General features: G+C 39.0%; 3 protein-coding genes and 1 pseudogene across 3 annotated transcripts; 3 read left to right on the top strand and 1 right to left on the bottom strand.

Annotated features, from left to right (window-relative positions):
* The first annotated feature begins 9,492 nt into the window (after nt 1-9,492).
* On the top strand, nt 9,493-13,832 carry LOC139110580 (uncharacterized). The gene has a single exon (XM_070670411.1). The coding sequence runs from the start codon at nt 12,741-12,743 to the stop codon at nt 13,821-13,823; it is 1,083 nt and encodes a 360-aa protein (XP_070526512.1). The 5' UTR covers nt 9,493-12,740; the 3' UTR covers nt 13,824-13,832.
* Nucleotides 13,833-13,856: 24 nt separating this feature from the next.
* Nucleotides 13,857-16,683, top strand: LOC139110577 (uncharacterized; annotated as a pseudogene).
* Nucleotides 16,684-17,081: 398 nt separating this feature from the next.
* Nucleotides 17,082-21,108, bottom strand: LOC139110579 (uncharacterized). The gene has a single exon (XM_070670410.1). The coding sequence runs from the start codon at nt 19,290-19,292 to the stop codon at nt 18,072-18,074; it is 1,221 nt and encodes a 406-aa protein (XP_070526511.1). The 5' UTR covers nt 19,293-21,108; the 3' UTR covers nt 17,082-18,071.
* A 1,223-nt stretch (nt 21,109-22,331) lies between these two features.
* Nucleotides 22,332-23,533, top strand: LOC139110547 (uncharacterized). Its single transcript, XM_070670379.1, has 3 exons — nt 22,332-22,488; nt 22,575-23,165; nt 23,289-23,533. The coding sequence occupies exons 1-3, from the start codon at nt 22,332-22,334 to the stop codon at nt 23,531-23,533; spliced, it is 993 nt and encodes a 330-aa protein (XP_070526480.1).
* Nucleotides 23,534-24,132: the final 599 nt, after the last annotated feature.

The raw sequence follows: 24,132 nt of genomic DNA, 5'->3' as shown, positions 1-24,132 counted from the left end.
TAAAGAACACACCCCTATGGGAAAACGAAAGAAAGCATATGTTCCACGTAAAAGAATTACCACAGATGGAATGTCTCCCGCTGAAAAAATCGCAGCATTGGATCAGAAAGAACAGAGTGTTTTAGACGTAAGTGTCCCGCTCCCGGTAAGAACGCAACAACGGGCAGAAAGACTTAAAGAGGATTACCTTGACGAGTGTCGCAGTGCACCGTCAAGAGATTTAGCATGTTGTGTTCTTAGCGACATGGTTAAAGTTCTAAGAGTCTCTGGGGTATCCAAAAGACTAAAGGGAGAGTACGCTAAAGCCCTAAGAGCATGTAGAACAAGAGCTAGCGTGACAATGCTACTTACTCGTCTAACGACTGATGGTTTAATTCAAGGAGCTGAGTCAACAAACTTAGTACAGGAACTACAACAGGCCAAGAACATGATTCGTGCCCTGCAGGAGGAAGTAACGCAATTACGTAACACCCTGGCTAGCGTTTCACCGCAATCGCCGGCCAGCAAGAAAAGGAGAGAAGACACAGAACCAACTGCGACTACACAGGAAGGAAATAAAAAACCGCAGGAAAGACTAGAACAAAAAAGACAAAGTAATATAACGGTCCCACAGTCCAAAAATATAAGACCGCAGTACGTCGAAACGGATCAAAACAGCAGTAAAGAGCATAGTCTTGTATGGAGCGCCGATCTGGGCGGAGGCTCTATTAAACAATTACAAGGCAAAACAAAATGTGCAAAACTTTGAGAGAAGACTAGCAATAAGAGTCGGCAGACTATATCGCACCACGACTACAAATGCTGCATGCGTTATGTCAGGCCTTTCTCCTATAACCATTGAAGCAATTTCACTGACCAGAAGATATAGAACAAAACAAGCTATATATAAAAGAGAAATGGAATATACACCTGAAATTGCTGCTAAAATCAAAAGGGAAGAAACTTAAAATATAAGAGACCAATGGATAGAAAAATTAGGCTCTGCGTCACATGGAAAATATGGGCAAAGAGTAATTAATGCAATATACCCTAATATGAAAGATTGGTTAGAGGAATTAGATTTAAATGGAAGACTAGACTATAGGACAGTGCAAATAATGACCGAACACGGGGTATTCGGAAAGTTCTTATGCCGCATTGGTAAAGAAATTACGCCTAAATGCTGGGAATGCGGGGCAGCCCGGGATAACGCTGAACATACACTGCGATATTGCCCTGCATTTGCAGCATAGAGAACAAGTTTATTTTGGAATTTCGGGAATGTTTTAGACTTACCTTTAATCATAGCTGCTGCGCTCCAGGATCCATCGCGCAAAAAAGCGTTTACGGATTACTGCAAAGAGATTATGTCTGTAAAGGAGGAAAACAAGCGCAAACAAAGACTTACAACAGGATTACGCAGAAAACGTAGGCCACCAGCCCATCTTCGTAAGGACTAAATATCAGGAATAAGAAAAATCATGGCCAATTTTGGGGCGGTAGACGGGCGTGGGTCCAATCTCTACGGACACACGGACGTCACCCGTGACAAAGCGACCTACAGAAATAATATTATATAATTCATTATCGTATAGGTGTTGCAATACGGCAGCAACAAAACACAGTTCCAAACACAAGGCTGCAACAATTTAGTGGTCTGCCGTGGCCCTGAGGGTTACCCAATAGCTCCCATTTGGGTGAGGATCCCTCTCAGGGATCGCGGCACACTACTAACTGCGTTATTTCACCTTCATATATATAGATCTGGAAGGGAGATCTGTGGAGGAATGATGAAATCTAGAAGACAGAAGTATCCGAAAAATCTTACACAAGGAAAGTATTTATTCATTCGGGTCTGATATACATTATTTTGCAGTGGGTATAAAGCGGTATTTGAAGTGTGAGTCACTTCCCGTTCTGTATTCATTTGCTGCTGAGAGACCGACGTGTGATTGTTAGTCGTGTAGGTGGATTTGTCAAACTCTTGGCATCTTCCCGAGTCCGACATAACCCCCTCCCTCGGGGGTATCCATAAAAGGGATTTTCCACACGTTAAAAAAAAAAAAAAAAAAAAAAGGGTTTGCCCTCCCTGTTAGGTTTAAAACTTAACACTTATAACCTAGTCAACATGCGTTTGTTTTGTCGCTTTTTATTATTTTATTAGCTTTTGCTATTTCTTTCGAGGATTAGCCTTCTCGTTAGGCTCAACAATTATTTATTGTGTTGTAACCCGAACTTAATTACAACACATAAGGTTAGGTAAAGCATTTCGGCATAAGATCTCGCAACAGAATAATGTCGGATGATGCTGTATCAGCAATTTACCTTGAGTAATTAAGTAATAATAAACAAAAAAAAAACAGTTGCGAGAACTTATTACCGAAACTGCTGAGGTTGAATTCACCGAACAACCGAGTTTTAGCATTGCAACCTGATGACGTCAAGGCCCAACGTCATTATTAAATACTCGCGGATCGTCACTGGCGGGCAGTCAAGTCTAAAGCAAAGAGGAAGGACCCGTGTCGGGAAGTAAACGATACCGCCTGGTAATACGAGTTCGGTCGCGTGCAGTGAAAAGAGAGACCTCGCGGAGCCGAGATTGCGTGAAAACGCCGGAACGCGCATCGAAGGTAGCGAGAAGGAAGACAGAAAGATTGAAAGAACTGTAACAACTTAATTAAAACAATTACATATTTAAACTTAAAATTATTATCGCCCTTTCCCGCGGACTCCGAAGGACGGACCCCGTGCACCGGCTGCGGTGCAACAATTGTATGTGGGTGCAGATTTGCCTGCACCCCGGCAGATGACGGGACCGGTATCACCTGCGATCGGCCGTCGTCGCAAGCAATTGTTAGTGCCGCACACTATCTTTACCATTGTCTTCCTTGTCTAGCAACAGCCCGACTTGGCAACGCTCTTTCGTCAGCTTCCGCTGACGCAGCGTTGCATCATCTCCTGGATGATGCACCGGGAAGTCCCGTCTTAAAGACAAAGGGCTGATAAGCCACAAAGGAACTTCCTTCGTACTTCTCTGCTAGCGACGCGTCGGAGCGTCAGTCTAGCACCAGAATTCGTACCTCGCGCACGCGACTAGTTTTATATCGAATCTTACCGTTCTTTATTACTTTGTAATTTTCTTATAATTTTTTTATATTGAGTTTGAAATTACATTTGATTATTTTTATTTTTTGGGTATTTCATTGTGTTCCCTGCGCGCTTCCTAACCCGCGAACCTGTGAGATCCCAAATGTATATGAACAATTAATTTTATTATTTTTATTCCATGCAGACTTTGATAGACTTTGTTTTTTATTTTATTTTGCTTTGTGTTTTATCTGTACAAAATTTTAACTTGTTCTATCATAGTTCACAAATTTATTTATTATTTCTATAGAAGATCTTAATGCTATCATTGACATTGTTATAATGTTCTGACTAGTAAATTTCAATTGTTTTAGATTTTCTTTTGTTTGCCTTGGCATTGCTCCACGATTTCCTACCACTATTGGCAGGATTTTTGCACACTTGCTGCCCAGCTTGTTTTTCAGGAGCTCTGCTGTTTCTTTATACTTGCTCTCCTTATCTCAAAAAGCGTTTTTGATATTGTCTCGATCTTCATATCTTACTGATACATCTATTACTGTAATCCCTTCCTGGTCTTTAATTACCGGATCTGGCTTTTTCATCTCTTTCCCTACGCTTACCGATTGCTCCAACAATACTGTGCATTTCGTGGATAGCTTATCTGCTAAACAGTTTTTTATTTTATCGTGCTTTTGTATTCTCTGCGGTTTTGTATGTATGCAGATCCCCAATACTTGTTCTAAGGTTTCTTGTTCCGTTTTGCATCTTCTACATTGCGTATTTATTTGATTATTTGCTCGTCTTAATGCTATTCATGTTACACATGTATTTGTCCTCATTTTTAATGCATCTAAGAATTTAGATGGTTTTAGCATTGCAGGATTATATAACCAGGCAATTCCTATTTTATCTTTTTGAAAGTCTGCTGCTTCTTGTCCTTATAATTTTAGCTGGCGCCATTTGTCCGTTTCGTCTTTTCATAGCCGTATTCGCGCATTTTCTACTTTTTGCATTGTGGCCGGCCATCTCATCCCTATTGAAGACGTGTAACCTACATACCTGCCATCTAGTTCTATCATGGTTTCGTTTAATGCTACGTCAGCTGACTCTAGCATTCTGATCCCGCTTCTGATGGTGGCCTGCTTTACAATATTTTCCATTCGCAGAATACCTAACCCTCCGTAACTTTTTGCCGCGTATAATATTCCGTCTGTTGTTGAAGGGTGCAAGTGCAGAATTTGTTTTATTTTCTGTCTCACTTCTTTGTCTATATGCTCTAACTTTCGTATTGGCGGCGGACTGGCTACTAGACCGTGAATAAATTTTGACAAAAAATACACTTTAATTAATTCTATTTTCTGGTAATTTTAACTTCATTTTCCTGATCTTAGCTACTGTTTTGGTAATTGTCAGGGAGTCTGCCCCTTTTAATAATCCCTTCCACGAAGTCATTCTAGCTCCTAAATATGCCACCACATGCTCTGATTTGGCGCATGGGATTGATACGTTCTTAATATTAATTTGTGGATCTTTCATATGCCACGTTTTGTCTTTTGTTTTTATTTCAAACGTGGCGCATTTTTCAATAGAAAGATTCATGCCCATGTTGTCTAGATATGTATTTAACGCTGTTATTTGTTTGCATGCTTTTTCCTTGTTCTGTCCTAATAATATTATGTTATACGCAAAAGCTAAAAGTGCTACTTTTTTATCTCTTATTTTAACTCCTTCCGTGTAATTTTGTATTTCCTCTATGATAGTGTAGGCACTGCTGGCCTATTTTCCCTGGCTCGCCGCCATGTTTCACCACCTAGTGGGGACAGCGAATAAGAGTGTAACAAGTTTCCCTCGTGCGCCTGAGTTACTAGATGATGCGACTTTCAACTCTTTACTCTTTGCTCGGGTCACCAGAAGAGTCGGTCGCTAGGAGAGGCGATTAAGTGATACTATCTCTGTATCCTAATATTAAATATATTTATATTAATTAAATATTAAAGTGGTAATCGTCCAAGTGTGACTAAACATTAATTCTTGTAAGGTAGATGTAGCGCTTGCGCCATCTTGGAAAATAACAAAGCGTTGGATACAAGCTTTAAACTAAGTCTTTATTATATTTACACTTATGTACAGTCTTTAATTTTAGAGTTTGCTCAAATCGCACCGCTAGGGTGCTTTCCACAAAAACCGGAGAAGACGGGTTAGACCCGACGTTCTCGGTAGGATATATGGGGTGCCGTTAAAGTTACTTTAATCGGCTCCCATTTCTCGTCCCCCGGATAGGCGATCGGCTCGGAGTCCGATGCGGACGTAGTCGTCCACGGTTCAGTTTGTGTACCGACTTCCGTGGTCCGCGGCGCGTGTTGAATCGCCGTAGGGGTCCTGCTGGTCTGCGTACCCTGAGTGGTCGGCAGAGGCCTTGGCATCGATGGGAGCCGGTACCGCGGGCTCGTCAAGCGGTAGGCCCGGATGTCACCGTGTACCAGGGCCGACAGCGGCGGACGTGTCAGCTGCGGCGGTGGTAACCGCAGTAGGCACGGTATCCAAGGCCTTAGTGCCACTGGTGGTAGCCCTCGTGGCAGCAGCGGCAGCACCGGTTGCGACTGTGGAGGTCCGGTTGCTGCTGGTGGCTCCGGCTTCGGCCTCACGATTAGTAGCGGCTGCCCCGGTGGAAAAGTCTCCACTGCGATGACCCTGGGTGTTAGCGGCCCTGTGGTGCTGTCGGGAGAGCTGGCGTCCTTGGGCTGCGGCTTCCGTCTCCCTCGCTTCACCTTCCGCCTCCTGGGTAGGCCAAGATCCTGGCTACCTACTTCTGCGTTTATGCAGAGTTCGATCGAGATCGAGCCTCTGCGATTACAATTCAAAAGCGGCTAGCTTGCGATGCTTATCTGGCACTATCGGTTAGGATGTGCTCTAGACCGGCTTAATGCAGGCTGAAGCGAAATCCGATCGTTATCTCGCTCCTTAAGTAGGACCTGTGAAGTGATCTTACTTCCGAGAGAGCCGCGCCGCCTAGCGGCGAGCTTTACACTATTTGGCTTTTCCATACCTGCCGGGTCACTATCCGGCAGGTGCTTGTGGCGTACTTGCATGGTCGCTGTGGCGCATTTGCATGGTCGCCACAGTAGAGTTACTCATCTACCTACAATAGTGACCCCGACGTGATCGTTGCATTCCTCGTGTCTGAACACGACGTAGCTCGAGATATTCGAGCTCACAAACGATACCGTCGTCCATCATGTAATTCCGCCGGGCAGCCAAGCCCATCTCCAAGGAGGCCCTCGAGCATCCAGCCATCCTCGGGTCAAAAAGACCAAGACTCTTCAGTCAACCCGGGTTAGCAACGACCTGGCCGACTTCAAATTCTGTGGCGCGCGCGCGCAGCTTATCGCGCGTGCATACCCGAGTGAGAGCAAGCAAGAGAGCACTCATTCTCGCTACCCGTGTTGCCGGGCTTTTTCCTGTACGATCCTGCACCCTGCATCTAGATCGCCAGCCTTTTCCTGTTACTGTGGAGAAAATGCGCAAAGCCACCGGCACCGGCGCCTTCGTCGAGACACCAAATTCCTGCAGCAGCAACAACAAATATCATCAGAGCGGCATTTTCATCGAGGACCAACGCTTCAGCGGTACCATCCAAACGACCTTCGACTTTGCGAGCGTTTGCGGTAATTGTAAGATAGTGGATAAATATTTATTTTCTTTTGCTCATGTAGTTTGCTAATGTCGTTTGGCCTAGCGCTCATGTCATTATGTTATAACTGCTGCTGTAATTTTACCGAGACTTGTTGCTATGCGGTCTCTGTTCATGTCCGTTTCGTGTCGCGATTGTTTTTCTTTTTTCTAAGCTGTTCTTCTCGCGCTCAGTTACCGTGCGATCATCGTTTGTTTTTTCGCGCACTTTTTGTCCCGCCTAGCAGTTATTACGTCGTCGCCTTCTATCTCCTGTTTGCGTTGTCTGGCAACCATTCCCGCGTTTTACCATGCCAAATAACCAGGAAGCGTCTGATATGATTGAACTCCGGCAGTCCAACGCGCGTCTACAAGCCGAACTTAATTAGCTGCGCGTTCAAATCTCAAAATCCGTTGGCGGTAATAACGAAGCGTCCGGTTTAACGGATTTGCAACCATTTTCACGCGTTGATGCAGCTTACCGCGTGCCAAAAATTCCTATCTTTTTTAAATCTAGTTCTGCCGTGTGGTTTATTCAAGTCGAAGCCTCTCTTCGTAATGCCGGAATAAAAAGTCAAATTACCATGACAGACACTGTAATTGCAAATCTAAACCAGGAGACTGTCTCGCTTGTCTGCGATTTAATTGCAAATCCGAACCCCAATCGGCAGTACGTATTAATTAAAGAACGCATTGTCTCAACATTCACTGTTTCTTCTGAAGCTAAATTGCGACAATTATTGTAAAGACAGATTACCCTCAAAGGGAAGCCTTCCGACATTTTAGCGCGTATGCGTAACTTGAGCGGATCCTCATGTAGCAATTCCGTTTTGCGTTCCATATTTTTAGAATTCCTTCCGAAACCATGTCGCGCTGTATTGGTAGCTTCTAAAACAGAATCCCTTCAGGATTTAGCTCAGCTCGCTGACACCGTCATGGACGCGTACGGCCAGTCGCCGCAGTATTCCGCGATTTCTTCCACTGATTCCGTGAACTATAGTTCCATAGCTTCTTTCTCAAATACCAATGCCTTAGAGCGCAAGATTGAGGAGATGTGTAAGCAAATTCAAGGACTTTCAATTCGCAATCAATCGCGCTCGCGTTCTCGTAAACGATCCAACAATTATCGCTCGCGCCCTCGTTTCCGTAGTCATTCCTCGGACGGTGTTTGCCATATACACCGTAAATATGGTGACAAGGCCAAACATTGTAGAAAACCGTGTTCTTGCAAGAATAGCGATATTAATCAGTCAATCTAAAACGGCCTTCGCCAAACGAGGCGATGGTAGAGGGTAAACTTTGAAACGCCTCCACATTCGCGATATTAAAACCGGTACAATCTTTTTAGTTGATTCAGGCGCGGACATTTCTCTTTTTCTCATTCCGCGTAACAGCAAACTCACTTTTACAGGCAACAAACTATTTGCGACAAACGATTCAACTATCGACACTTACGGTTCTACAAATCTTACGTTAGACCTCAATATTCGTCGCCCTATATCTTGGAATTTTTGTATTGCCGCCGTGCCTTACGCTATCATCGGGGCTGATCTCATTTCGCACTACAATTTTCTTATAAACTTAAAGAAGCGAAGACTGGTCGATGAACTCACCGGATTTTATTCTTCCGGCGTTATCAAATCCGTTAATACAATTGTTACTCAATTGGTTAGCTCTACGCACAAGTATTCCCGGTTCATTGCGAGCTATCCTAAAGTTGTCAGTTCCGAACAGTTCGCACCGTTAGAATCTCGCGGCGTTCACCATCATATTATCACGAATAGTCCGCCCGTAGCTGAGCGTCCTCGACCCTTATCCTCCGATAAACTCAAAGCTGCCAAAGCTCAATTTAAGCGTTTTTGCGAAGAGGGTTTATGCAGACCGTCCTGCAGCCCGTGAGCAATTCCCATTCATATGGTAAAAAAGTCTAACGGTGAATGGCGTGTCTGCGGAGATTATCGTCGTCTTAACGCGATTACTACTCCTGATAGGTATCCGGTACCTCACATTCACGATTTTACATCGGTCTGTAAGGAATTCTGATGAATTATAAGAAAATTCATTTTGCAATCTTTTAAAAAGAATTAAAGTATCTTTATTGGTTGGAGCGGACCTCCGCTCAGTTACAATGATGAGGCGAGACTGCTCGCTCGTTGCAACATACACCGCTAGCTTTTGCATCAAGACCAAGTTAGGGAATTTTTTGCACAAGAAGATAAAAGTACGCCGAATTAAAATTAATATGATATGATATTAAATCGCTATGTGATACTGAATAAATTGCTACTAAGAATCTAACTTCTACTATTACTACAGGTCTTACATGGTAAAACTATATTCTCGTCTTTAGATTTGCATCAAGCATTTCATTAAATTCCGGTAGCCCCTGAGGATATTCCTAAAACCGTGGTCATTACCCTTAGTAGGGAATAAACACGGGTTCTAACCCAGGAGCGTTGAGGGAGGCGAGGGGACGGGGAAAAAACCGCGATGAGAGGAGCGCGGGGAGAGGTAGCCGTAGGTGGGAAGAGAGACCGGGGGGTATCCGTCACCCATTCATACCCCGGTCTCTTCCCACCTACGGCTACCTCTCCCGCGCTCTCATCGCGGTTTCCCCCCTCGCCTCCTCAACGCTCCTGAGTTACCCGTGTTTATTCCCCATCACAACACCCCCGCGCTAGCAGCCACCGTCAATATATATATTATAAATAAATAAATAAAACTTACGTTTTAATTTTGCCGCATTTTTTTCACCGGCGGCAATTCGCTGTCCACGAAAGCGAATCGTTTCCCGTGGGTGCACAAGTTCATCCGCTTATCAATTACGTATCCACACTCGTCACCCACGGGATTTTCAAGAACTGAACGAGGAGTTCTATCAAATGTTAATGTTTCTCCTTGTTTGCACTCACCGCGAATATGATTGTCAAAATATAAGCTCAATTGAGCTGTACAGTTTTTTCGGTGTGTGCCACACCACACACCGCCTGCACTAAACGGGGTGCGATCCCCCAACTCGCGACGCGCAAGAATATGTAGTAGCGACGAACACTTATTTTTATCCATTAAGAAGGCTCTTAATTAGACGTGTTACGCTTGAAAAAATCAGCATACGACTGGCAGGCGACAGCTACGAGTTCACTGCAGACAGTCAGAAAGTAAAAACGAAAGCATTTTTTTATCAACAACAGTCCCGAAGGTGTGACATATACTCATGAGAATCTTTTACAGCGTTTAGCACGTTTGAAACTTAAGATGCATTCTATCACACAATGAGAGAGATTATGAAATTATTTCATTTAAAAGATGCATTCTATCACACAATGAAATTAAGAAATTATTTCGTTTAAAAGATGTATCCCGAAAATGTGACATATACTTACGCAAATCTTTTTACATTTAATTCTGAGTTTTTTTAAAGAAATATATATATGAGATCAATCAGTAGTTCATGGATATTGGGGAAAAAAAATGCAACAATAAAAAATTTTTTAATATAAACATTTAAATTATATATTTATTATAAAATATAACATTATTTGTATATTTTTGATGGCAATAAAAAATGTTTTTAATATAATACAATATAATACAATATAATATAATACAATATAATAAAATAAAATATAATATTACTTTCGCGCTCCAAATACTAGAGCTAGCAGCTCACAATCAATAATTTGATTCCTGTCATAATAATCGCTAGCATGTATCGCGCTTATAACCTCGTCACGATTTTTAGCAGTGGAAGCGATGCTAGCAAATCGTACAAATTTTGAATCAATTATTTTAAGAAAAGATGTTAATTTATTAAATGCTAATGTAATACACTCGTCAAGATCAATCATTTTAAGAAATGTTGATTCTATCATCATTAGGCATTTGCCAGCCGATTCAAATCGCAGGACATCCACGCCATTAAAGCTGCGTAGTCTGGCTGTCAGCGCACCGAGGTATACGAAGTCTTGAAAATTTTTTAAGTCATTGTGGAGCAAACTTAATATGTTTGCGCGATACTCGCAGAGTGATTTCCAAGCCTCGAGAGATAGCGACATTTCCAATCCTCGATTATCGCCAATAATAATTTCCACAAAACTAGGTGTTCCAACATTAACACCAATTTCTAAATATTTACAACTCGTGGCTGTCAATGCATATCGCTTACACAGAATACGGACTGCGCGATCTTTAGATGAGCTAGTGTAAAAACAAAAAATGACCATATAAAGTTTTTATTAAAAAATTTTTTAGTTAGAAAAAAATTAATACTCACTCATTATTCGCACACGATGTGCTAGATGCATTAGCTGGCGTGTAATAATTCATATTACTCGCATATGATGTATTAGCCGGCACATTAAATTCCATATTTGCATCAGTTGGCACGTAAAAATCCATCACATTAAGAACGATAATAACAGATCAGTTTGATGCGCGTGTTACATTTAATGTGATATAATTGTTCCGAGATTTTTTTATATATATATCCCCACCACTAATAAGAAATGCATCAATTAAGTGGGGGGATTAAATCTTCAAACTGTGTAAGTTTTATTCCTAGGCAACACACACAGGACACATGTTGCATGGAATTATCATATACATTGGAAGTCCACAATTACCACATGATCTACCACATAATGCGTTTTGACTATCAATTTCATGTTTGCGAACGGCAATCATTGGCCCACCCACATCAGCTAAATTAATCATACATGGTGCACATACTGCAATAGCTTCACTAGGTGTGCAATAATAAAAAGACAGCATACAATGTTTAGTACGTCCATTAAGCGCGAAAAGTTGTGGTGAATCTATTTCTCGAGAAATACAATCTTCAAGATCTTCACTTTGATCACTCATATAATCACTATCGTTGGGCAATCCAATATCGTCCTCATCAGATAAATCCATTAATTCTTCATTGTCATTTACAGCATTTAAATCAGCCATATTCTCTTAACACGAAATATAAATTTAGTGAACTGTCACCCGATGGTATATATATAGACCACATTTTGTAGGTAATAGTGGGGATCACAAGCATTAGTCTTAAAATAAAAAAATGACATCATAAAGATTGCATCAGAAATGTAAGATTTGCGGGCACCACACGTGCTACCGCACTGCATTGGAAATGCAAGATTTGCAGACGCCGCACGTGCCAGTTATCTCAGGCAATGGTGTGGATTACAAGCGTTTAGTCTTAAATGAAAAAAACAGTGATTTTATATAGGCGATAATGTTATGAAGATTGCATCAGAAGCGCAAATTTGTAGGCGCCGCTATTAAAATGTAATAAAAATAATATCATATAAAATTGCAAGATTTGCGGATACCACACGTGCTACCGCACTGCATTGGAAATGCAAGGTTTGCAGACGCCACACGTGCCAGTTATCTCAGGCAATGGTGTGGATTACAAGCGTTTAGTCTAAAATGAAAAAAACAGTGATTTTATATAGGCGATAATGTTATGAAGATTGCATCAGAAGCGCAAATTTGTAGGCGCCGCTATTAAAATGTAATAAAAATAATATCATATAAAAATTGCAAGATTTGCAGACGCCACACGTGCCAGTTATCTCAGGCAATGGTGTGGATTACAAGCGTTTAGTCTAAAAATGAAAAAACAGTGATTTTATATAGGCGATAATGTTATGAAGATTGCATCAGAAGCGCAAATTTGTAGGCGCAGCTATACACATGTGCTGAAAAAATACTAAGCAAAAATTTGTAGACACCACATGTATGTCACTTATCACAATATGCACGTGCAAAACTGCTAACATTAGAAAAAATATAAAATTATCAAGCGGCTTCCAGTGTTTCATCTGTTCTCCATCGTTATGAAGGTTAATACTTAAAAATGCTGACATAATCGCTATGAATTCATTGAACTTACTTAAAAATGTAAACGTAGCAGTTTGTCATATACCGCATATAAAACTGTGGAGCATACATCACATTTTATCATTTAACATATTGAAATCTCGAGAATAAAAATGGATCGACGAGAGCAACAGCTGACAGCGCAAGCAGATCGATTGACTTTAGAAGAATTCAATGCATGGAATCAGCAATGTGAAGAATATATCAAATTATTGGAGGACCAGGGGCGAAATAAACGCGCAAGATTATCAATCGGTGCGAAGCAATCACTAGTTGCATGTATTGCACGTATCGAAAGTTTAAGAGATTTAACAAAACAACGTTTCATTCATGTGGGTGCTGGACATAATACAAAAAATAAAGGACTTCGATGGAGTGAAATTGACACAGCTTTTGAAAGCCGCATATTAACTGGTGTGGTAATTAATTCAAACTATATCGAGCCTCGCAAATTTCTGGAAGATGCGCAAGACATTGTATTAAAGCATGTGCAAAATGTTATGCATAAACATAACAATATAAAAATTAATGTTGTATTTAATGGTGAATTTGTGGCTAACAATAAAACTGCAAATAAAAGTGTGTGCACAAAAAACTGTGAACTCTTTCGTTCAAGTGATCTACAAGAGTGGTACGAGTCACACATTATCGAGCCTATTCTCGCATCCTTGGATGAATTTCAAGAACGTGACAGCGGGTGGGCACTGTCGCGTATACATAATTTGATGATAAATGTAAATAAACACAATCCATTACATGCTGGGTGCCATGTGATATTACCACAGGAAATTAAAATGAAAAGAGCTGTGATAAATATACAATCTGCTGACAATGCATGTTTCGCATGGTCAGTGGTAGCCGCTCTATACCCAGCCGAGAAACATGTGGATCGAATAATATCATATCCACATTATGCGACAGTGTTAAATCTTGAAGGTATTGAGTTTCCAATAACTATGAAACATGTTAAAAAATTTGAAAATCTTAATAATATTTCCATCAACATATATACGATTGAGAAGAAAAAAATTCTGCCAATACAACTCACAGATAAAGTACGAGAGAGACACATTCATTTGTTGTACACACAGCGAGATAATGATGTTGGACATTTTTCATTGATAAAAAATTTATCACGTCTTATAAGTTCACAGCTTAGTAAAACAAAGAGTAAAAAATATTTTTGCGATCGGTAAGTATAAAATGTAAATAAAAATGTTTTTTCTTTTATACAATAAAAATTTTTTTTAATGCATTTATACTCTTTATTCCAGATGCTTACATTACTTTAGTTCAAGTGAAAGATTAATGGTACACAGCGTAGATTGTGGAAAAATTAATGAGTGTGCAATTATATTACCATGTGATGAAAAAAAATGGTTAAGTTTTGACAACTATACTAGAAAGGAACGAGTTCCATTTGTGGTATATGCTGATTTGGAATGTACCCTAGAAAAAACGAATGCTGACTCCACCACATCTACATGCGCACACCAACATCATAAGGTTTTTAGCATAGGGTATTATGTATGCTGTTCATACAATAAGTCGCTATCAATGTATCGGTTTCATCGCGGTAATAACTGTGTTGCATGGTTCGCCGAGGAACTTAAAAATTTAGCGCATAATGTAAAAACAATTTTATCAGCTAATGTACCCATGGCTGATTTTACACGAGACGAGTTGGAAAATTTTAACAAAGCTACACATTGTCACATATGTGAAAAACCATTTGTATCAGATGACATACGAGTCCGCGATCACTGTCACTTAACCGGTCGATATAGAGGACCAGCACATTCAAATTGTAATATAAATTATATGGATTCGAATTGTATTCCCATAGTTTTTCATAATTTATCGGGTTACGATGCACATTTTATTATCAAAGAAATTGCAACTGCCTATGAAGGAACTATAGAACTGCTTCCCATAACGAAAGAGAAATATATATCATTTACAAAAAATGTTAAAAGCACCACTGATAATAGAAATAATTGTATAAAATTAAGGTTTATTGATTCATTTAAATTTCTAAATACAAGTCTTGAGAAGTTAGCATCATTTCTAAGTAAAGATAAATTGCGAGTGTCACGATATGAATTTTCTAATCTAACTAATGAAAATTTTGATTTATTAACACGTAAAGGAGTCTTTCCATATGAATATGTTGATAGTATTGAAAAATTGGAAGATGTATGTTTGCCTCCACGTGAATCATTTTACAGCTCATTGACTGATGATACAGTATCCGAAAATGATTATGCACACGCTATAGATATCTGGCAACGATTCTCAATTCAAACGCTCGGAGAATACAGTGATCTGTATTTAAAAACAGATGTCTTGTTATTAGCTGACATATTTGAAAACTTTAGAGACAGCTGTATAGTGAGTTACAAACTTGATCCCGCATATTATTACACCTTACCAGGTTTTACGTGGGACGCGATGTTAAAACACACGGGTGTAAAATTTGAACTTCTTACTGACATTGATATGGTTATGTTTATTGAACGCGGTATACGCGGTGGTTTAAGTCAATGCTCAAGCAGATATGCATGTGCCAATAATAAATATATGCAGTCATATGATTCATTAAAATCATCAACATATTTAATGTATTTTGATGTTAATAATTTGTATGGATGGGCGATGTGTCAACCGCTACCATATGCCGATTTTCAATGGGTTGACAATGTTTCTAATTTCGATGTGATGAGTGTGCCACCAGACTCACCCAATGGTTATATTTTCGAGGTTGATTTAGAGTATTCACAACGTTTACACGATGCGCATGCCGACCTACCATTCTGTCCAACGCGCGATAAGCCACCCGGTAAGCGGCAGGACAAGCTTCTCGCAACCTTATATGATAAGAAGCGTTACATCATTCATTATCGCAATTTACAGCAATGTATTAATCATGGACTGCATCTTACAAAAATACATCGCATATTACAATTTAAACAATCCCCATGGCTACGTGTTTATATAGAACTTAATACCAAATTTAGAACGCTTGCAAAAAATGATTTTGAAAAAAACTTGTATAAATTAATGAATAATGCAGTATTTGGAAAAACTATGGAGAACGTGCGTAATCATGTTGATGTAAGGCTCGTAACACATTGGGAGGGCAGATTTGGTGCTGAGGCATTGATCTCGAAACCGAATTTTCATAGTCGTAGCATTTTCGCCGAAAATCTGGTAGCGATTGAAATGCGCAAACTTGAAGTGAAATTTAATAAACCGATCTATGTTGGAATGTGCATTCTGGACATATCTAAAACATGTTTATATGAATTTCATCATGAGTACATGCAACCTCTTTATCAAAATAAATGTAAAATTATGTATACTGACACAGACAGTCTTATATATCATATAGAGTGTGAAGATGTTTATGAGATTATGAAACGTGATATTAATAGATTTGATACAAGTGATTACGCTTGTGACAATGTGTATGGTATTCCACAAGTCAATAAAAAAGTACCAGGTTTGATGAAAGATGAAAACAATGGAGCGATCATGACTGAATTTATTGGACTTCGAGCAAAAATGTATGCATTACGAGTAGATGGTAAAAAGATACAAAAAGATTAAAGGTGTTAAGAGTAATGTTGTCGCCAAGAAGATAACGTTTGATGATTACACACGATGCTTGAAGGAGGAAATAGAAATGACGCGTCAGCAAACATGTATAAGATCTAAGCTGCACGAAGTGTATACTATACGTGAGGAAAAAACTGCTTTAAGTCCATATGATGATAAACGATATATTATACAGGATTCTATTGAAACATTACCATGGGGGCATTATAAAATACCGTTGTAAAAAATTTTTATATATTATACATTATACATTATACATTATATATTGTTAATAAAAAAATTTTTAATTATATAAAATTCTTATAAAACGTTATTCTTGCATATCCATGAGTTATGTGAATTATTGAATCCCAGCCACTTTACATAAACATTATTTCCTTGTTTTCGTAACACTTTTTCGACAAGATATACATCAGGATTATTTACGTGAAGCAATTCCTGTTCATAGAATCCTCCAGCGATAGGTTTTCCACAAGAATCCTCCAACAAGTATGTCACAGGATTAGTTTTTTGCACTTTGACGATTGTAAATACTTCCGTAGTCCAATTTGGTGTATAGCCTTTTTCAAATATTGTTTTGAATTTGCTAACACGTACTGAATCACCAGTTTTAAACCGTGCTGGAGCAGCAATCTTTATGCGGTTGTAGACCGTTGCCAAGAGTTTGCCTGCGTTTGCAGGAATAACATCGACAGGTCGCATACCAATAGTTCGATGTTTTCGCATATTATAATCCAAAACAAGCTGCTGCAGTGAATCAAGCCATTTATAATTTCCATTGAGTGTAAACATTTTCCACATAGCGTTTTTAAGCGTTCGATTAAATCGTTCGACAACTGACGCTTTCATTACAGTGTATGTAGAATAATGGTTAATATTATGTTTTTTTAAGAGTTTTTGTACGTTTGCGTTGTAAAATTCTTTTCCTTTATCAGTTTGAAGATTATTCGGACATCTTTTATTATTGCGAAAGATCTTTGCAATCGCTGTTGCAACTTCGATACCGCTTTTTGTCTTTAATGGTACAGCCCATGCATGCTTGCTCAGCACATCGATAACGGTGAATATGTAGTGGTAACCTTGGTTGACACGTGTGTATGGGCGCATCTCGACCACATCAGCTTGCCACAAGTCATCATACCCGCGCACTATGACACGCCTTCGAGAAAAATTTCTTCTCGCCGGTGTATGCAATTCGTTTACCAATTGTAGTTTTTCTGAGCTTATTTTCTTTGACATTTTTAAAGCTATGAGATTTACCGCACTATTAAAAAATTTTTTTCATAAATATGAACAATAGCAACACCGAAAACGATAACAAAACGGTATTAACAATAGAAAACGGCAACGGCAACGGCAACGGCAACGGCAACGGCAACAACAAACGGCAACGGCAGCTGTTTAATTCTGTTCACCGCGAATAAATTTATTGCGAAGCGTGTTTACCACAACCTGTAGACAACTCTGTAGTATTTCTATTTTCTTATTCAGTTCATTTAGTTGATCTTTTAAATTCTGCACTTTCTGTTGAACATTATTATTAAGTTCCACAATTTCATTCTTTAAAATCTGTAAATTTTGTTGAACATATTGTTTGTTGACAGCATCATCATCGTCCAAAGGTTCAGCTACATGCTTAATTTTGCATGATCGCGCGTCGTAATCGGTGGATGTTACACAAAGAGCGTTATCGCGCACGTAATTTCTAACTAACGCATTATATCGATAATGTTGATTAGTATTGCTTCCTCCACCATCTTTAAGCAATGTTCCAAACTTGTTAATCGGCATTTCGATATCAAATGATTAAATTGTGTATGCATACTTCAATTTATAATAAGCCCCACTTCGCGAAGTTCCTCAATAATTGATAAAATCTCATTGTCGTGAGCGTTATGACCTGCATAGCGTGAGGCTTCGAGCAATCGAAGACGATCTACGAGCTCGTTTGGATCATCCCAATGAACATAATCGATTTTATTATTGTTTAATGTTACAGCGTATGGTATACCTTGTCCAATTTTTTTACTCAGCACAGGAGCGATTATATTCTTATATTTGTGACCTTTGTTACTCTTTACTTGATTTTGAGAATTGTAGTCACGTTTATGTGCATTCGTTGCCATGAGTATACTTTTATAATTTTCTTTATCGGTATCAGTATAACTGCTCTCATCGGGAAATCTCATAAAAATCAATTCGTAAAGTCCCACTGTTCCAGGATACTTTTTACCATCTATCAATATATTATCATTTTTATCTAAATCAACACGCTTGTTGCCAATCATCGTTCCATTGTCGTTGAAATAAACTCCGTAAACGCTATCGATGTTAATAGATTTTTTTCCGCTTAAAACAGCGCCTAGATACTTTTGCCCCAACGGTCCATAATGAGTTTGAAGAGTCTTCCAACCTTCTGATGTTCGCAACTTTTGTCGAATAGATGTTACCAACGGTTCGTCTGCGGTATCGAAAACGTCTTCAATGGAATGTGAGTGTGAACGTTCCCTTGATGAAAAATTTCGTTGTTGCGCGAACTTAGGCGTCTCGTTTAATGTGGACGGTATGGTGCGTGATTGTTTTAACGCTGATTTAATTGGAGTCGATGCTGTTATCGGTGACGTTGCATTTGATCGTTTTCGTTTTGGTGTCAATCTACTTTCATCTTCTTCTCCCAATAAAGATATCAGCGATGTATTTATTAATCGATTCCGTTTTGGTGTCGATCTACTTTCTTCTTTTTCTTCAGGTAATGATATTGGTGATACCGTAATTAATCGTTTTTGTTTTGGTGTTAAAACATCTTTTTTTTCCAGAAAATATGAGTCGTTCTTTGATATGGCTGATTCAACTTCGTTGTTTCCAACGGTGTTTTCCACAATCTGTTTAAGAGGCTCAACGATGGGTTTAAAATGTCGCTCCAACGCGATATCTTCTTCCATCTTTCCCGTCTTCATGGCATGATACTTTTTGCGAATCGAATCACTCGTTTGAGCAATTTTCTTCGCAATTATCTCTCGATTTTTAAGTTCACTGTTGTTATTCATATTGAGCTTGACAGTTATCAATCGGTGTATCAACAACAACTGATTACATTATGATACCACGAAGTCGTTAAATCCCTTTCTATAGCGACCGTTTGAAATAGCACTGTCCTTATCAATCACCACAAATCCATACTTTTGCTGCCAACATATTCGACACAATTTATCAAAATCTTCGAATGACATATCAGTGTTAACATGATCATTATATATATGTTTCATATTTGTAACATCTTGTTTAAATAGAATTAAAAAATTCGTATTGTCACGTATAAGATGCTTCGGTATTTTCGCATACGTTTGACAAAGATAAAAACTGTCAACGTTCACGTGTCGCCCCATTGCAAAGTATTCTCTTACCGCATCCTGCTTATCACATGCTATGTCATCAAAAATAAATATAGAATTCGGAAGTGCTTCGCTCGGTGGAACAACATCAATATTATTTGAAAATGTGAAATAATTAATTTCTTCTATTGGTGCCAATATCTTTTTCAAATACTGATATTTTGGTTGTTGCAACGATTTCGAGTATACATAAACGTTTTCAAATCGTATACCATGCGGACTTTCCAACAGACTTATTAATACATTAGTTTTGCCGCAATTTGATGGACCACAAATGATAGCGCGAATAGAACTCGGTAACATGTTTCCATGTCTATGTAACACACACTCGGATAATAACTTGTCATCGAAATTCACCACCTTGATTGGTGGCGCTTGCTGTATGAACCGCATTCTACCTTCTAAATGAGATCAATATCATCCATGCTGATATATTTATAGTTGTGTGCATAAAAATTAAACGCTCAGTATTCACTATGTTTTTGTTGCTGTCGGACGATTGTAATATCTGTGATTTAACCGCTGAACAACTACAACATATTCCAAAAATATTCTTATTACAACGATTTTCGCAACATATTGACTATTTGTGGAATAAGCTTCCTGAACACTTAAAGGCTGATTTAGATGTTCAACAATACCGTCGATGTTTAAAACATTATAATTTATTGAGTTATGAAACGCATGTTGACGGTCCTGCGCCATTAATAAAAAACTGTATTGAATGTCTGAGAAAAATGGGCGAGGCTTGTTAAACAGAGCGATTAACGCACTTCCGTTTGAATTGCACATACCAGGGTACCAGTTTTGCGGCCCAGGAACTCGATTAAACGAACGATTTGCCAGAGGAGATCGTGGAATTAATCCGTTGGATGCGGCTTGTCGCGATCACGATATAGCCTACTTACGTAGCAACAATCTCGCAGAGCGCCACGTGGCTGACAATATTCTTGCCAATAAAGCGCTGCAACGTATTAACGCAGAAGATTCAAGTTTTGGTGAAAAGGCCGCAGCCACGACCGTATGGGCAGCTATGAAAGCAAAAACGAAACTTGGTATGGGCTTATGTGTAGCGAGGAAGAATACGCTGAAGAAGAAAACGGTGAAGAAACGAACACTTCCGATAGCAAAACGTGGTGGCGTTATACCGCTTCTGCCCTTACTGGGTGCTATCGGTTCGCTCGCTGGTGGAGCCGCAGGAATCGCAAAAGCTGTAAATGATAAAAAAGCCTCACAACGCCAACTTGAAGAAATGAAACGTCACAATTACGCCATGGAAGGTCGCGGTGTTTATCTCGCTCCATACAAACGTGGTGGTGGAGTTCGAAAAAATAATGGAAATAAGAAAGGAAAAAAAAAAACGTCGATGAGACGTTGAAACTTCCCAAAGGTGCTACTACCGATATACAGTTGCGACAATTAGCGAAACACATGCGCATTCCATATTTTAGAGGCGTTTTTATGCGTGACACTTTACCGATTGGGGGAATACATCAAAACGAGAGCGGTATTGTGAATTTAGATAAAGTTGAAGGATTAGGTACCCACTGGGTGGCATATGCGAAAAGAGGAAATCGCGCTATGTATTTTGATAGTTTTGGTAATCTTCGACCGCCACAAGAACTTGCTCGATATCTGGGGAATGATGCAACACAAATTGAATATAATCGCTTACCATATCAACGATATAATCAAAACAACTGTGGGCAATTGTGTCTACAGTTTCTACACACGATTGATACACAATTTAAGAACAAACATTATGCGCTGTAAACTCAGTATCAAACATGTCGCTGACGCTCACGTTATCGGGCAAAAGTAGTATCCTCGCGGTGAGCTACTTTCCCGCTATAGATTTAAGCGATGGAGAATATGAACTCGGGCTGGCTGATTTTGAAACGTATTTTACAATTCCTAATGTAAACTCATCAAATAATACATTCTATTTCAATAATGCCGATGATGATAATGATGGAGAAAGTATTACCATTCCCGACGGCTCATATGAACTATGCGATATTGCCGAATATCTAAAACGTACGCTCGACGAGCTTCATATCAATGATGTTGCAAAGAACGCGATTTCATATGGTAATGATGAAAAAGATTATCCTTTAACGATTAAAGCTAATAACAATACGATGAAAAGCGAGATTAAGTGTATTTATCAAATAAATTTCACCAAACCATGCAACATTGGATCGTTGTTAGGATTTTCATCAGATCGCATACTCGAGCCGTTACGTTGGCATGAATCGGATGCACCGATACAAATTATCAATGTAAATGTTATTCGCATTGAATGCAGTGTAACGGGGGGTGCATACAGTAATGGAAAACGTGTACATACAATACATGAATTTTCACCTAAGGTTCCACCTGGATATAAGATATCTGAAACTCCAACACAGATCATTTACCTTCCAGTCGTCGTACGAAGCGTTACTGATTTGACGATTCGCATTGTAGATCAGAACGGACGATTGCTTGATTTTCGTGGCGAAGAAATTACCGTGAGACTGCATGTGCGGAGACGACTTTAGTGTGAGATGCTCGTTTTGAATAAAACATCGAACGTGAGACAAACTAAATACGCAGCTTCCACCAAAGGGGTTCAATTATTGAAGAAAAAACTTACTACATCAAACGTAGAATTTTTAAAATCATTGGGTTTCATTGTGTGCAACATCTAAAATGGCTGATATATTGATTATTGATGATAAGCCGATCTTTGACAATAGTATTGTTAAAATTGAAACTCATACATACAACCCATATGCTAACACAACGTTTGGATATAGTGATGAAATACGGATACCAATACAACAACAGGATTTGTATACGTTGCCATGTGACAGTTTTCTCTATATTGAGGGAAAAATAAAAAAAAAAAACCTGACGATAAGTTAACAGCTGCGCTAGGAAATAATTGTGTAGCGTTTATGTTCGATGAAATCCGTTATGAACTCAATGGTGTAGAAATTGATCGCAACAGAAACGTTGGAATAACTAGCACTCTTAAAAATTATATATCGCTAACATCTGATAATGCTATGATGCTGCAAAATGCTGGATGGAGTGAAACATCAACTACGTCAGAAGGATTCTTTAATTTTTGTGTACCCCTCAGCATATTGTTAGGTTTCTGTGAAGATTATAAACGAGTGGTTGTCAACGCTCGCCATGAATTAATTTTAATACGCGCTCGCAATGATAATAATTCCATTATAGGAGATTCGAAATTAGAGCCAGAAATTGAATTGCATAAAATACAGTGGCGAATGTCTCATGTCATATTAAATGAGGTCAATAAATTATCCATGCTGCGAACTTTGGATAGTGGGCGATATTTAAGCATGACTTTTCGCTCATGGGATTTGTATGAATATCCTCTTTTGCAGAGTACTACAAAACATTCTTGGGCCGTCAAGGCTGCAACGCAACTTGAAAAACCTCGATACGTTATCTTTGCTCTGCAAACCGATCGCAAAAACGTTATGTCTAAAAAATCAACCATTTTTGATGATTGTAAATTAACAAATGTGAAACTTTTTCTCAACTCTGAATATTATCCATATGATGATCTGAATTTAGATTTTGACAAAAAAAGATACGCCATTCTTTATGATATGTATATACGTTTTCGTAAAGCTTATTATGGCAACAGTTCTTATGAGGCTTTTTGCAATGTAGCAGCATTTCTATCATATGGACCATTTGTTGTTATCGATTGCTCTCGACAGAACGAGTCAATCAAAAGCGCCACTGTAGACGTGCGATTAGAATTTGATTGCAAGGAAAATGTTCCTGCGAATACAACCGCATATTGTCTTATTTTACACGATCGCATAGTTGAATATAGTCCACTGTCTAACGTTGTGCGCAAGGTCTTATAAAAATTGCTATATCAGCAGTTTTTATCATATATAAAGAAGCAATTTTATCTACACGTCATTATTGTTTCAAACACGCGTTCATCATCATGATTGCGCCAACGTTTGTTGATCTTCAAGGTTTTAATATTGGGCGGCGATTTATTGTAAAAGAAGTTGCAGTGCTAAGAAAGGGTACTGTTCTAACTCATTACATCTTTAAAAATCCAGTGCCATGGAATTTTTTGAAACAATCTGAAAAATCATGCATTTCTTGGACAATAAAATATCATCACGCATTGTCATGGGAAGAAGGAACTGTGCCATACAACATGGCAAAACAATTAATTACAACAGCTGTAACAGGTGTAGGCGGTGATGAAGTGTCACGTCTTATATACGTCAAAGGATATGAGAAATGTGCATGGTTGGCTGATATGCTCGACGATGATGTTAGAGAAGATTACACCATTGAAACCTTAGACGCTGATTATGAAGATATTGAATCTTTAAATATTTTAGATACTATTAATACCATGCGATGCGGAAATCATCTTACGCATTGCGCTTTACAGAATGTATTTAAAATATTCAACTGGTGGTCGCAGCGCCAAAAGGAATTA

Source organism: Cardiocondyla obscurior, linkage group LG21 (assembly GCF_019399895.1).
Source record: "Cardiocondyla obscurior isolate alpha-2009 linkage group LG21, Cobs3.1, whole genome shotgun sequence".
NCBI classification, from domain to species: domain Eukaryota; kingdom Metazoa; phylum Arthropoda; class Insecta; order Hymenoptera; family Formicidae; genus Cardiocondyla; species Cardiocondyla obscurior.
This window is presented reverse-complemented; position numbering and strand designations above follow the sequence as displayed.